This window comes from Dasypus novemcinctus, chromosome 9, assembly GCF_030445035.2.
Source record: "Dasypus novemcinctus isolate mDasNov1 chromosome 9, mDasNov1.1.hap2, whole genome shotgun sequence".
Lineage (NCBI taxonomy): Eukaryota > Metazoa > Chordata > Mammalia > Cingulata > Dasypodidae > Dasypus > Dasypus novemcinctus.
In genome coordinates, this window is record NC_080681.1 from 131,344,812 (window position 1) to 131,359,297 (window position 14,486).

The 14,486-nt window shown below is 50.2% G+C and overlaps 1 protein-coding gene across 1 annotated transcript; it reads right to left on the reverse strand.

Moving 5' to 3' along the window:
- Window positions 1–1,172: 1,172 nt before the first annotated feature.
- On the reverse strand, window positions 1,173–4,318 carry LOC101444184 (sorting nexin-25-like). Its single transcript, XM_058304743.1, is given in 3 exon segments — window positions 1,173–1,772; window positions 1,935–2,908; window positions 2,910–4,318. Coding segments are annotated over 3 exon segments (2,931 nt in total). The 3' UTR covers window positions 1,173–1,224.
- Window positions 4,319–14,486: the final 10,168 nt, after the last annotated feature.

Sequence of the window (14,486 nt, forward strand, 5' to 3'; positions counted from 1 at the left end):
GGAGCTTTCCTTCTGATTCCCTTTGCCTTCCTCCTGTGTTGGATTCCTGGAATCCGTGTCATCTTCTCTCTTGGTTTACTCTCTCATTTTGCTGAAGTGAGTCCTCTAGTAGCTATCTGGAAAGGATATATGTCTGAAAAAGTGTTTATTCTACCCTCATTCTGCATCAATAGTTTGGCTGAGTACAGAATTTAAGGTTGGAAATTTTTTCCTTAAGAATTTATGAAGACTTTTTTTTCTTTTTCTTTTCTTTTCTTTTTTTTTTAGCTTCCAGGGTGCTCTTGGAAAGTCCAAAGCCATTCTGATTATTTTTTAAATTATTATTTTTATATTTTATTGCTTCAAATGCTTCAAACTATTGGGCATCTTTGGTAAAAATAAAGACAATAAAATTTCCACAACTGCACAAACCATTGCACAACAATAGTCGTTGATACACGTGAAAGAATATAGGAATTTCAGAGTCCCCAGGAAGGAAGTTAACCGTACATGTTCCCAGTCCTCATTTTAAACAAACCTGTTTTCATAAATATTTAAAATATTTCCATTTGTGTTTCAATCAGTATATTGAACTTTAAAGTATTTATATTACTTATTTTTTTTAAGTTTTTTTTCTCTCCCCTTCCCCCGCCCCATCTGCTCTGTGTCCATTCGCTGCGTGTTCTTCTGTGGCTGCTTCCATTCTTGTCAGTGGCACCAGGAATCTGTTTCTCTTTTTGTTGCGTCATCTTGCTGTGTCAGCTCTTCGTGTGTGCAGCACCACTCCTGGGCAGGCTGCACTTTTTTCGCGCAGGGCGGCTCTCCTTGCAGGGTGCACTCTTTGCGTGTGGGGCTCCCCTATGCGGGGGACACCCCTGCATGGCACGGCACTCCTTTCATGCACCAGCACTGCGCATGGGCCAGCTCCACACGGGTCAAGGAGGCCCTGGGTTTAAACCCTGGACCTCCCCCATATGGTAGACAGATGCTCTATCAGTTGAGCCAAATCCGCTTCCCTTTATTACTATTTAAATAAAAATAATTAACATACGTATTTTTTCTCAGTTACCCACTACAGCCTCAAGCCCCACCCACCCATTGCTACTCACGTCACATAAGAAACTCGAGGGAGGTAACCAAAGTAAAAATCACTGTGGCTCTCAGTCAGGCCCTCTGAGGAAAAGAGGCAAATGTTTCGTGTCTTTCATTACACAGACATTTCTCTGGTGTTTTATTTGTGGAGTCTCAAACTCGAACAGCTTTAAGTTGGTCTAAATGAGTCCTCAGCTCAGGACACAGTTCAAGTAGCAGCAGCTCCATCAGCACATATAGCAGGTGCTTGTTGGCTCTGGCTTCCTGCAGGGCATTGAATATTTTTATTATTCCATGGCGGGCGTTTTGCTGCCCAACAAGGCTCTGAAGCACATCTGGAACGTTTTCGAGCAGCTTCTGCCGTGCTCTCTGCTTCGTCTCCTGAATTTGCGCTTCGCTTCTGCTAGCGGTCGGTGGTGCCAACTTCCCATTTGGCCAGAAAGCATCCCGGAAAACGTCAATGTAGTAAACCAACATCGGTTCGCTAAAAACCCAGTTCACTGTGTCCCGGATTTGCTTGTTGATGGTTCTTCCAAAAGTGACCTGGACGAGAGCCATCAAAGTTCTTCTCACCCATTTAAACATTCCCCGAAGCTCAAAAATCTCGGCCATCAGCATGAAACACTGCTCGGCCAAGGCGTCTGTCCTCCCACCCCCATCCTCGCCATCCGAGAGGGCGCCGTCCTCTTCCGGCTCCTCCTCCCGGTGGGAGAAGTCTCCAGGCAGTCTTTCCAAAAAGGAGGCTAACGAAAAGGGGTTTTTTATCCCCTGCACATCAGTAACCTCAAGGCAGTCCAGAGAAGGACACAAAAAGGCACACAGAGCTTCGCTCTGACCCAGTCTTTCATCGGAAAGAAGGGTCCGCAAAAACTTGTTTAACTGACTCTTGGACTTCTCCAAAAACTTTTGATCTATAGATTTGAAAGGCAGCTCGCTCAGAGAAGGCAGCTGCGCCTTTTTTAAAGAAGGGCAACGCCGGCTCAGCCTCCGCTGCAGGTGCTGGAACTCGCTGAGCCTCCTGGGCACCATCCAATGCTTGCCCCCCGCGCCCCCGAGGCCTGGGGAGCGCACGGAGACCACGAACCAGGGCACCTGCTCGCCGTCCTCCTCGGCGACCTCGCCGCCGGCCACCGAGGCGCGCCACAGGCCCAGGGGCCCGCACCGCGCCTCCGGCCTCGCCTTGCGCAGCGAAAGTTTCCCGCCTTCTTTCCGCATTCGGGTGATCTCACCCTTCAGCTTAGAGACGATCTTCTTGTCAGGTTTTGGTGCGTTTGGCGTGGAATTTGGAGTTTGCCTTTTATATTCAATTTTTGCATTTACTCCTCGCAGTGTGTTCACAGCAGAACTGTCTTCTCCGTTTGTCCCCAAGGCCAGTCCATCGGCCGCTCCCTCACTGGCCTCGCCTTCCCGGCCTGTTTCGTCTTTGTTGGAACCCAAGTGTGAGGCACGTTTTTCTTCCTCTTTTGGCATCACCTCCTCGAACAGGTCACTGAGAACAAACGAAGGGTAATATCTAGCTTTTAGGGCCTCGTAAACGTCTGCCTGGATTTTGCAGAACACCTCAATGCCCTGATTTCCTGCGAGGCCTTGCTGCATTTCTTTGTAAAGCGATTTTTCCACAGATACTTCCTCGCTGTCGACAAAGAAGTTCTGAAAGATTTCGCCCAGTTTCTGTGGAACTTCGTCCTTGCGAGCACACTTGAGACATTCCACGGACTCCCAGAAGCTGACCAGCGCCCCCCGACCCGCCCTTGCCAGGTAGGTGCGGAAGCGCTCGCGCTGGCTCGCGTTGGCCAAGATCTCTCGGAAGGCGGGGGGCTGCGGGCCCGGGGGCCCTGCCCTGCCCTCGCGGGCCCGGGGCGCGCCGCCGGCGGGGGCCGCGCAGCACGCGGATCCTGCGCTCGCACTGCTGCTTGGCGGCGCTCAGCTGGGCCAGGTACCGCGTGGCCCCGCGGGCGCGCAGTCTCCCTGCCGCCGCCTCTCTGCGCTTGGGCCTCTTGGGGTGCGCACAGCTGCCGGCCGCGGTCGCGTGGACGATCTCCACGACTATCTGAGTCCGCAGCTGCTGCAGGAACGCCACGTCCGAGCTGCCGTTGATGAGCCCGACGAGCTCCTCCCGGGACGGGGCGCGGGCGCGGGGCGCCGCGCGCGGCCGCGCCGCCTGCTCCCTGCGCTCCAGGTACCCCAGCAGCGTTCGGTTGATGTAGTCGGGGTCGCTCAGCAGCTGCGCCAGCGGCGCCAAGACCTTGGCGGCCAGCGCCTCGGCGAGCAGGGTGCGCAGGGCGCGCGGCGGGGCGCGCGGCGCGGGGAGCAGGCAGAGCAGCAGCACGCGGGCGCAGCCCCGCAGGAAGCGCGCCTCCGCGCCGGGGCTGCCCAGGCTGGCGTGCAGCGCGAAGGGCCTGGGGCGCTGCTCCCGCGCCGCGCCCGCCGCCCTCAGCGCGCACAAGTGGCCGAGCACGGCGCGCGCCACGTCCGCGCACAGCACCTTCGCCGCGTCCACGCGGCCCAGCCTGGCGCGCAGCCGCGCGGCGACGGCCCAGAAGTCCTCGGCCAGCAGGCGGTGGAGCCGGCGCTCGCCGCGGCCCAGGCCCGCGCACCAGGGCAGCACGTAGTCGCGGTAGCTGCGCTCCAGCACGTCCTTCAGCGCCCTGTCCACGCTCTGAGAAATGACCGCCCGGCGACCCCGCACCGACTCCGGGCGTCCGCAGCCGGGGCGCGCGGGCGAGCGGCGGGCGGCCCGGCTCCAGGCGGCGGCGAAGTCGGGCGGCGGGGCGCGGGGGCCGCGGCACACGAGGGCCAGCAGCGTCCCCAGCAGGAAGGCGGCCGTCGCGCAGAGCAGGTGCAGGCCGAGGCCGAGAAGGAGGGCGCACGGCCCCCCGCCTCCCGCCGCTCGCCAGCCGGAGAGGGACACGGCGGCGAGGGCAGCTGCCACGGCAGCCGCCGGCGCCCGCCAGTGCCCGCTTTCCAGGCGCCCCGGGCCTGCCGCCTCTGCGTCCTCCCGGGGCGAGGGCCGCCGCTCGTCCGGGCAGCCTCTGCCGCCGCGGGCCTCTGGGCGCATGCTGCTTTCTGCGCCAACGAGCGCGGGCACATCTGCCCTGTTGTCACCCAGCGCCCCGGGACGGCGGCCGGCCTGGGGGGCGCACGCTCGAATCGACGCCGCCGGGCCCCTCGCCGCCACCCCTTGGCGCGCGCGGGGCCCGCAGTTGCCGGGTCTGACGCGCCCAGGGAGTAGGACCTGCTGTGCCATTGTGACTTGGGCCCTTTGTGACACACTGGCTTTGGGGAACTTTTTAGGGTCTCCCCCACCCGCAGAGCGACCTTTCCTCCACTCCAGAGGTGCGAGTCCTTCCACCTGGAACTTTTTCTAGGGAGTTTAAATATTTTATCCCACTCCTCCTCCAGTGTTCTCTGTTTTCTCTTTTTTTAATTAATTAATTCTGTTCTCCTTTTTAAAAATTGATTACACCCCCCCCCCCCCCCCCCCCCGTTTTCTGAGCTCCCTGTCTACGTCTCTTATTTTCGGAGGCACCAGGAACTGAACCCCCGTTCTCCCATGTGGGAGGGAGGAGCCTGATTCCTTGAGCCACTCTGCGCCGTTTGTTGTATCTGTCATTGTATTTCCTCGCGGTGTCTCTTGGCTGCAGTCATCACTGCGTCATCTTGTCCCGTCTTCAGGACGCGTGGTAACCAAACCCAGACCTCCTGTGTGGCAGAGGGGACCGAGCTGCTCGAGTCACATCAGCTTTCCCACTGTTCTATCTCTCTCTTTTTTTTTTGTACTGGATACATATAAAATTTTGTTTGAATTACACTATGTTACACAATTTATTTGGTTCATAGTCATGCAATCTAACAGTGTTTGTCCTTTTGTGTCAGGCTTGCTTCACTCCACATAATGTCCTCCAGGTCCACTATTCTCTCTCTTTTTTAATATCCAGTTGACTTTTTTTTAAAGATTTATTTATTATTTAATTCTCTCCCCTCCCCCTGTTGTCTGCTCTCTGTGTCCATTAGCTGTGTGTTCTTCCGTGTCTGCTTGCATCTCAGCGGCATGGGGAATCTGTGTCTCTTTTTGTTGCGTCATCTTGCTGCTTCAGCTCTCCGTCTGTGTGGCACCACTCCTGGGCAGGCTGTGCTTTTTTTTGTGTGGGGCAGCTCAATGTGGGGCGCACTCCTTGCGCATGGGGCTCCCCTACACGGGGACACCCCTGCCTGGCATGGCACTCCTTGAGTGCGGCAGCACTGCGCATGGGCCAGCTCACCATATGGGCCAGGAGGCCCTGGGTTTGAACCCTGGTGGACGCTCTGTCAGTTGAGCCACGTCCACTTCCCTCCACTGTTCTCTCTTGATAGAATTCCTGTGAGTCAGATATGGGCCTTCTCAGCCCCATCCCATTCCTTTTCCTACCTGGTGGCCACCTCTTTCTCTGGGATATTTTCTTAACTTTACTTTCCATCTCTCCTGTTAATTAATCAGCTAAACTCACATTTAAAAATTTTTTTTCTGAGCTCATGTTTCACAAAATAATTTTATTTTATAAGTGCATTTTTTTCTCATTTTACATTAATTATGGATTTAAAAAGAAACACTTTTCTTCTGATTCTTGCATTGACTCTTCCAGTGAGATGGCTTTTCTCTGTTTGGTTGTCTACTACATACTCTTACTTCCCTCAGATGTCTGCATGGCTTTCTCTGCTGGGACAGAAGGATGAAGCAGCGCATCAGGCCTCAGCTCAGCGAATGAGGGACCCAGGTGGGTGCGGCAGGACCGAGCCTGAGCTCTTGCTTCAGTGAACAGACGGTCCATGGCTCTGCCACAGGCCGGGCCAGCAGGGCTGCATCTCCTTCCCTGGCTGGGCGCCCCCCTCAGCCGATGGCCCACACGTCACAGGTCAGGTTGCCCTGGCTGCAGCCGGCAGGGAGGAAGGGCGGGCCCGACATGCCCAGCGCTGGCGCTGCCCAGCTGCAGGGGGGGCTGGGGGCATTGTTCCATGGGGAGCATGTGCTCAGGTGGCCTCCTCTGAAATGAGAAAAGAGGGGCTGTAGGGAACAGCTAGCCGTCTCTGCCCTCGAAGGCTGGGCGGCTCCATGTGGCCGAGCAGCTGTGCCGTCCCTGGGCCTCTCCAGAGCCACCCCGAGTGAGCGGGAGCCCCCCCCAGGCCCTCAGCGGCCAGCACCTGGGCAGCTCCTCTGTTTTCTCTGGTGTGATTCTGTTTTTCCCAGGGAGCAAGTCCGGCAGGCCGAATTCCCAGTGGGGACGGGAATGGGCCTTGGGGATGCCGCCTTCGGGGTGCAGGTTTCCACAAGACCACCCTGCCTCCAGCTCTTCCCTCCCTCGCCCCTCCAGTTCAGTCGTGGCCATCACCGTCGCTCATTGGCACTGACTGTGCACAAGGCACTTACACGGCGTGGGCACACTGCACGTGTGCTTTCACACGTCCTCCCCACTCAGCCTCTCGCCCTGAGGGGTGGCGTCGTCCCCTTTGACAGATGAGGAAATGGACACCAGGGAGGCTGTGCCACTTGCCAGTGGTCATTCTGCTGGCGAGGGGTGGTGCTGCCCAGGTCAGCACGCCCTCCTGGCCGCACTGCCCCAGCCTGTGGGAGCTCAGGCCCCCCGCCCCACCTTTCCAGGGAACTTGGGTCTCCAGTCCTGAGCTTTCCTGGGCATCCTCGGTGCAGGTGGGCTCAGGCCCTTCCCCGCCCCTGGCTTGGGCGCTAATGCCCACTCCGTCGCGTCTGCCCATCCAGCCACCCACCGCCACGCTCCGTCCGTCATGCAGAATTCCCTGAAACGTCTTGTCCCAGGTTGTCCCCTGTCCTGTGCCCTTGGCCTCGGGAACTAGACCGCTCCAAACCCTCCGCTGCTCCTGGGCCTCGGGAAGGGACCGTCGGCGCAGTGACCACATGCTGAGGCCAGCTCAGCAACAGGTCTGCACAAAGGGAAGGCGTCGCAGAACTAGAGAAACAAAAGGACAGAAAGAAAGACACAAGACAGGAAGCAAAGGTGGGACCAGGGGACTTGACAGCTTTTGAAACTGAGAGCCTCAACCCTAGTTTCCACACCGTATTTATTTGGAAGTTAACAAGCAGCTGTTTGCTACAGGAAGCAACTTGCAACATCTTCTACAATGACAGGAAGCACCTTGCAACATCTACAATAAGGTAATTTATAATAACAGGAAGCACCTTGCAACATCTACAATAAGGCAATTTACAATAACAGGAAACAACTTGCAACATCTACAGTAAGGTAATTCATAATAACAGGAAGCGACTCAGAACACCTTGTACAATAACAAGAAACAACTAAGAGGTAAGCCAGTTTCCCACAACTGCAACCTCAGGAGCAGGTTCCCGGCGGCACGGGTCTGGCGGGGGCTCGCTCCAGGAGGCACCCCCCTTGCTCTGGACGTGACAGTGAAGTGTGGGCCCGGGGTGGCCCCTGATCCCGTGATGCTGCACGTGCGGGGCAGGGCGAGGCACCGGGCGCCGCGCAGGCTGTGCTCCCAGACCTCATGGGTGCGGGACTGCCTGCTGCGGGCCTCGTGCTGCTGCCTGCCCGCCCCAGCCCCCCGCCCAGACCCTCTGCGGGGCCTGCACCTGCTCTCGGGCCTCGAGGCGGCCACGCTGGGGCCGGCCAGGAGGTCCAAGTCCAGGCATTACCTTGCTCCTCTCCAACTCTCCCAGCCTCAGGGCCTCTGAGATGTGCTCCCAACCAGAGTGACCAGCTTTTAAAGAGCCCCCCAGGACACAGCCAGGACACAGCCGTGGCTGGCACGACGCAGCGTGCAGTATGTGATGTGTAACGTCTAATAAATGGTTATGTATAAATGCATAACATGTAACAAATGAGTGTGCACCTATTTTAACATAAAAATAAGAAAAACAAGTGTTTACTTGAAATTATATATTATTCTCTCTGATTTACCTTTCTGTTACATACATGTTTTCACTTAAGCAAAATTACATTAGGACTAGTTAGCATAGCAATTAGTGGTAATTAATAGGAATAGATAACCAATGAGATTTTTTTAAATGACAAATTTTATTGTGTTCCATTCTGTCTTGACCTACAGCTATTTATTTTAACTTATTTAAATTCTTTATCATATACTTAAATGTTGTTTGGCTATAATATTGTGTATCATTATTATTACTATTTCTAGGCACCGGGGGCCAGGCGTTGAACCCAGGATCTCAGCGGTGGGAAGCCGGCGCTCGCCCGCTGAGCCACGTCGGCTTCCCCGAGTTCGTTTTTTCCCGGAAGCAAACCCGGTCCTCCCACGTGGGAGGCGGGGGCTCTGCTGCTTGAGCTGCATCCACTCCCTTGTTTATTCTTAATATACTAAATGCAAGCTTGGAAAGGGGAACATAGAGACAGCAGGACTAATTGAGCAGACATTACCTGTATTTAACAAATCAACAACAACACGTTTCAGTCCCACTGGAGAGTAGAGTGCTGTTCCCGGCTCTCTCCTTTTCCTGTGAGGACTCCTCCTCGCTTGGTTTCCCAGCGCAATCAGGGACCCGTGGCGGTGCTGCTCCTCCCTGCAGCCGGCCCGAGCTCGCGCAGTGGCTTCCGGTTTACACTGGGCACTGGTGTCCTTGGGTTAGGACTCAGTGAAGCCGGGTCCCTCTCTGGCCCGAGTGGTGGGCAGGGGATGCCACATGCCCTCCTGCTCGGGCTCAGCCTGTGCCTGATCTGCATGCGGCCGCCTTCCTGCTGGGGACACTGCTGGCCCTCATGCAAAGATTAAGAGAGTTCTTAAAGCAGCAAGAAAAAAGTGATTTGTTGCATGCAAGAGATCCTCAGTAACACTAAGTGCTGATTTCTCATCAGAAACCATGGAGGTGAGAGGGCAGTGGTATGATATTTAAGGTACTGAAAGAGAAAAACTGCCTACCAAAAATTCTTTACCCAGCAAAACTGCCCTTCAAAAATGAGGGAAAGCTTAAGATATTCACAGATAAACAGAAACCAAGAGGGTTCATCACAAGAGAACTGCCCTACAGGAATTGCCAAAGGGAGTTCCGGTTGAAGGAAAAGGCAGGAGAGAGTGGCTTGGAGCAGTGTGAAGAAGTAAAGATCATCAGTAAAGGGGAGGAAATGGGAAAATGCAAAACCCAACACTACCGTAGTCTCAATATACAATTCTACTCTTTAATTCCTATAAGAGTCAGAACACAACTGAATAAGAAAAGGTCATATTTCCTGATAATGGATGCACAAAATATAAAGAGGTAATGTGGGGCAAAACAACATAAAGAAGGGAAATGAAGTGATGTGGGAGCAGAGGACATGTATGCTATTAAAGTTAAGTTTGTATCTTCTCAAATTAATAGGTTATAGATGTAGATTGTGTAATACTAAACCCCAAGGTAACCACAAAGAAAGTATTTTAAAAATATACAGAAACATGAATGTACTGGGGGAGAGCGTAAATTACAATATAAACTATTATCCATGTGGTGCAGCAGTGCTCAAGATGTATTCACCAAATGCAATTAATATGCCACAATGATGTTGTTGATGTGGGAGGAGTGAGGTGAGAGGGGGTGGGGGGTCTATGGGAACCTCTGATATTTTTTAAATGTAACATTAAAACATATACAGAACTATGTTAATTTTGAAAAAATATATACAGAAACAAATGAGAAAGGATCGGTCAGATCCATCACAGAAGATCAACTCTACAGAAAAGGAGTCTGCAATAAAGGAAAAGAGAGACAATAACATGAAAACCCAAATGACAAAATGGCTGAAGTAAGAACTGCCTTTAAAGTAATAACACTGACTGTTAATGGATTAAACTCCCCAATCAAAAGACACAGATTGACAGAATGGATTTTTTAAAAACCAGAAAAACAAATAAACCATGATCCAACTATATGTTTTTCACAAGAGACTCACCTTTAGACACACACAAAGGCACAAATAGGTTGAATAATATATATAATATATATCAATCCACCAAGAAGAAAGCACAGTAATAAATATTTATGCACCTAGCCATGGTGCCCTAAAATACGTAAGGCAAACACTGGCAAAACTGAAGGGAGAAATAGACACATGTACAATAATAGTTGGAGACTTCAATACACCAATCTCATCAATAGAACAGCTAGACAAAAAGATCAATAAAGAAACAGAGAACATGAATATGATAAACAAACTAGACCTAACAGACATATACAGAACAGTGCACCCCAAAAACAGCAGGATATACACTCTTCTCAAGTGCACATGCATAGTTCTCCAGGATAGTCCATATGTTGGGTCACAAAAAAGTCTCAATAAATTTGAAAAGATTGAAATTATACAAAACATCTTCTCTGACAACAAAGGACTGAAGTTGGAACTTAATAAAAGGCAGAGAACTTGAAAATCTACAAACACATGGAAGTTCAATAACATACTCTTAAGCAATCTCTGGATCAAAAAAGAAATTACTGGGAAGCAGATTTGACTCAACTGATAGAGCATCCGTCTACCATGGGAGGTCCAGAGTTCAAACCCCAGGCCTCCTGACACATGTGGCCCGTGCACAGTGCTGACGCATGCAAGGAGTGGCAGTGCCGTGCAGTACACCCCATAAGGAGAGCTGCCCTGTGTGAAAAAAGTGCAGCCTGTCCAGGAGTGACACTGCACACATGGAGAGCTGATGCAGCAAGATGATGCAACAAAAAGAGACAAATTCCCAGTGCCAATGATAAGAATACAAGCGGACACGGAAGAACACACAGTGAGTGGACACAGAGAGCAGACAATGGGGGGATGGGGAGAGAAATAAATAAAAAATAAATCTTTTTTAAAAATTAAAAAAAAATTACAAGGGAAATTAGTAAATATCTTGAGATGAATGAAATGAGAACACAACACTTCAAAACTTATGGGATGCAGCAAAGGCAGTGTTGAGAGGGAAACTTATTGCCCTAAAGGTGTACATGAAAGAAATAAGAATGAGCTAAAGCCAAAGACTTAATTGTACACCTGGAGGAACTAGAAAAAGAACAGCAAACTAAAAGCAAGCAAAAGGAAAGAAATAAAGATTAGAGCAGAAATAAATGAAATAGAGAATAAAAATGATAGTGAATAAAAAATAGCATTAATAAAACCAAAAATTGTTTCTCTGAAAACATCAGTTAAATTGACAGACCTTTAGTGAGACTAAGAACAAAAGAGAGAAGATACAAACAAGTAAAATCAGAAATGAGAAGGTAACATTATTCCTGACCCCACAGGAATAAAAAGGATCATAACAGGATACTATGAACCACTGTATGCCAACAAATTAGAGAACTAATGAAATGAACAAATTCCTAGAAACACACCGTCTTGTTTTGCCCAAGGGCTGCCAATGCAAAGTACTAGAAATCTGGCTTTTATAACGGGGACTTATTTGGGGGAACAGCTTATAGTCCAAGGCCATGAAAAGTCCAAATTGAGGCACCATCAAAGGGGCTTTCTCAACCAAAGTCAGTACAGTTGATCTTGGCTGTTGCCAGGTGGTGAAGCAAGATGGCTGCTGGTCTTTGCCCAGATTTCTCCATCCCTCTGGTTTCTCTCTCAGGCTCAGCTGCTCCACTTTCTTCCTGATTTCAGCTGCAAGCTTGTCTCTTAAGAGCGTCCTATAGCAGTCTCTGCTCTTCTGCTTTCTCCCCAGATGTAGCTGTAAGCTGTCAGCCAAATGGCTCCTCTCTCCCTGCCGCCTTCTCCTTTCTGTCCCATGGCAGGATAAAGAAAGGCAGAGTTCTCACTTCTGTGTCTGCCTGTGTGAGTCCATTTATAGCAGATCCAGCAAGGGGTGGGGACTCAGCCTGAGACACACTTTACTGACTTAGTCAAATCCAAAGCCCTAAAGCAATCTCAACAGGTAATCTAATCAAAGGCCACTCAGTTGAATTTAATACAATCAAAGGGTATCACACCCAGAGGAATAGATTCCTTTACAAACATAGTCTTTTTTGGGGGGAATTATAAAATAACCTCAAACTGCCACACATACAATCTACACTTTCAGTAGAAGAATTGGAAGATCTCAACAGACCAACTACAATGAAAGAGAGTGAATCAGTCATCAAAAACCTCAGGGCAAGATGACTTCACAGGTGAATTCTACCAAACATTCAAAACAACAACAACAAACCAACAACACCAATACCAATTCTGTTCAAACTCTTCCAAAATATTGAAGAGGAGGGAAAATTCCTAACTCAGTCTATGAGGCCAACATCACCCTGATACCAAAGACAGGTAAAAATACTGCAAGAAAAGGTTACAGACCAATTTCTCTTATTAATTAGATGCAAAAGTCCTCAACAAAATACTAGTAAATTGAATTCAAAGCACATGAAAAGAATTAGACTTCCAGAAAGATGGCATTGGGGTAGGTAGGCATGAAAACAATGAGGGAAGGGCAAACACCTGTCCAAGCTTTGGGCATCTGCAGACCAGGATGCTGTGCATCCTCTAGGAGGCTGAGGGGCAGAGAAGATGTATTAGTCAGCCAGAGGGGTGCTGGTGCAAAATACCAGAAATTGGTTGGCATTCATAAAGGGTATTTATTTGGGGTACGAGCTTACAGATACCAGGCCATAAAACATAAGTTACTGCCCTCACCAAAGTCTATTTCCACGTATTGGAGAAAGATGGCTGCTGACATCTGTGAGTTCAGGCTTCCTGGGCTCCTCTGGGCTCAGCTCCTCTGTTTCCTCCACAGGGTCAGCTGTAGACTATCAGGTGAACTGCTCTGTTTCGCTCCCTGGGGTTTCTGCCGTATCTAAGGAGCCATCTCTATTCCTCTGTGTTTCTCTCCTGGCTCAGGTCCTCTTTTCCTGGGGCTGGCTTCTCTTTCCTCTGTGTGCTGATTTCCTGGGCTCCAGCTTAAGACTTCAGCATCAAATTCCAACATCAAAACTCCAACATCAGAAACCCTCAATTCTGTCCTTTGCCATGCCTTTTATCTGTAAGTGCCCACCCACCAAGGGGTGGAGACGCAACACCTTAATGATGTGGCCCAATCAAAGCCTTAACCATAACTTAATCACACCCAGGCACAGGCAGGGTCAAAAACATAATCCAATATCTAATTGTGGAATTCATAACCATATCAAAGTGCTACAGAAGGGAACAGAAAACCAAGAGTTGCCAGACCCTGCTGCCAGGAACAGCGCCCACCCCTCACCCTCAAGGTGCACCCGCGGCTCACTGCAGCCAATTGAGAGGGGAACAGACATCGTCCTCCCTTGCGGAGGGTGAGGAGTGGTTTCTCTTCAGTGAGTTTGGCCAGCAGAGCCTGCTTTGAACTGCTGCATTAAGTCAGCTATTGGTTGCCTCGAAGGGAAGGCAATGCAGAACTTTACAAAATAAAAGACAGAGAGAGAGACATAAGAGAGGAGGTAAAGATGGGACCAGGGGACTCAAACAGCTTCTGGAACTGAGAGCCTCAACCCTAGTTTCCACATCGTATTTATTTAGAAATGAACAATCAGCTGTTTGCTATCAGAACTGCAATATCATCTACAATAACAGGAAGTAACTGCAACATTTACAATAACAAGAAGCAACTGCAAGATCTACAATAAGGTAATATTTACAATAACAGGAATCAATTGCAACATCATCTACAATAACAGGAAGCAACAAATAGGTAAGCCAGTTTCCCACAACATTGAACATCGGCTCTGGCCAGACCAGAACCACAGGCAAGCAGGGTAAAAAGAGACCCCTTTTCTGTGGAAAGAGTGACTGATGAGCACCATCTGCTGGCTGGCTGGGAAACTGCAAGGAGAAAAAAATGCTTTTTGGAGTCTCTGGTCCCAGACCCCTTGGAGTGGAGCCGGCCCCATTATGAACCCCTGGAGGTATTTTGGTAAATTAAGCTGAGCAATTTTAAGACTGAGAATAAGTTGTTCCAAAAATCAAAAAAGAGCTGTGAAACAAAACCACGAGGCAAGAGAAAGAAATTGATCATCAGAGTAAACTTAACAATATAATGCCTAGACAGCAGAAAAATTAAAAGTCATGCCAAAACAGGAAGAGATGGCCCAGCCAAAGGAACCAACCAAAAATCCTGATGAGACATGGGATTTAAGACAGCTAATCAATGATAATCACACAGCTCTTCTAAATCAATTCAAGGAGTTGAAGGAAAATATGACTAAAGAGATAAAGGACATTAAGACACTGGGTGAGCATAAGAATAATTTGAAAGTCTGCAAAGAAAAGTAACAGAACTTATGGGAATGTAAGACATGATGGATGAAGTTAAAATACATTAGAGGGCTTGGGGTGCAAGAGTAGGGAATGATTGGAATGCGGCTAGAGAGGCAGGCTTTGTAGTTGCCACAAAGCAGCGGGTGGCCGATTTCTGTTTCCAGCAACTGAGGCACGAGACTTCTGTGTGAAAAA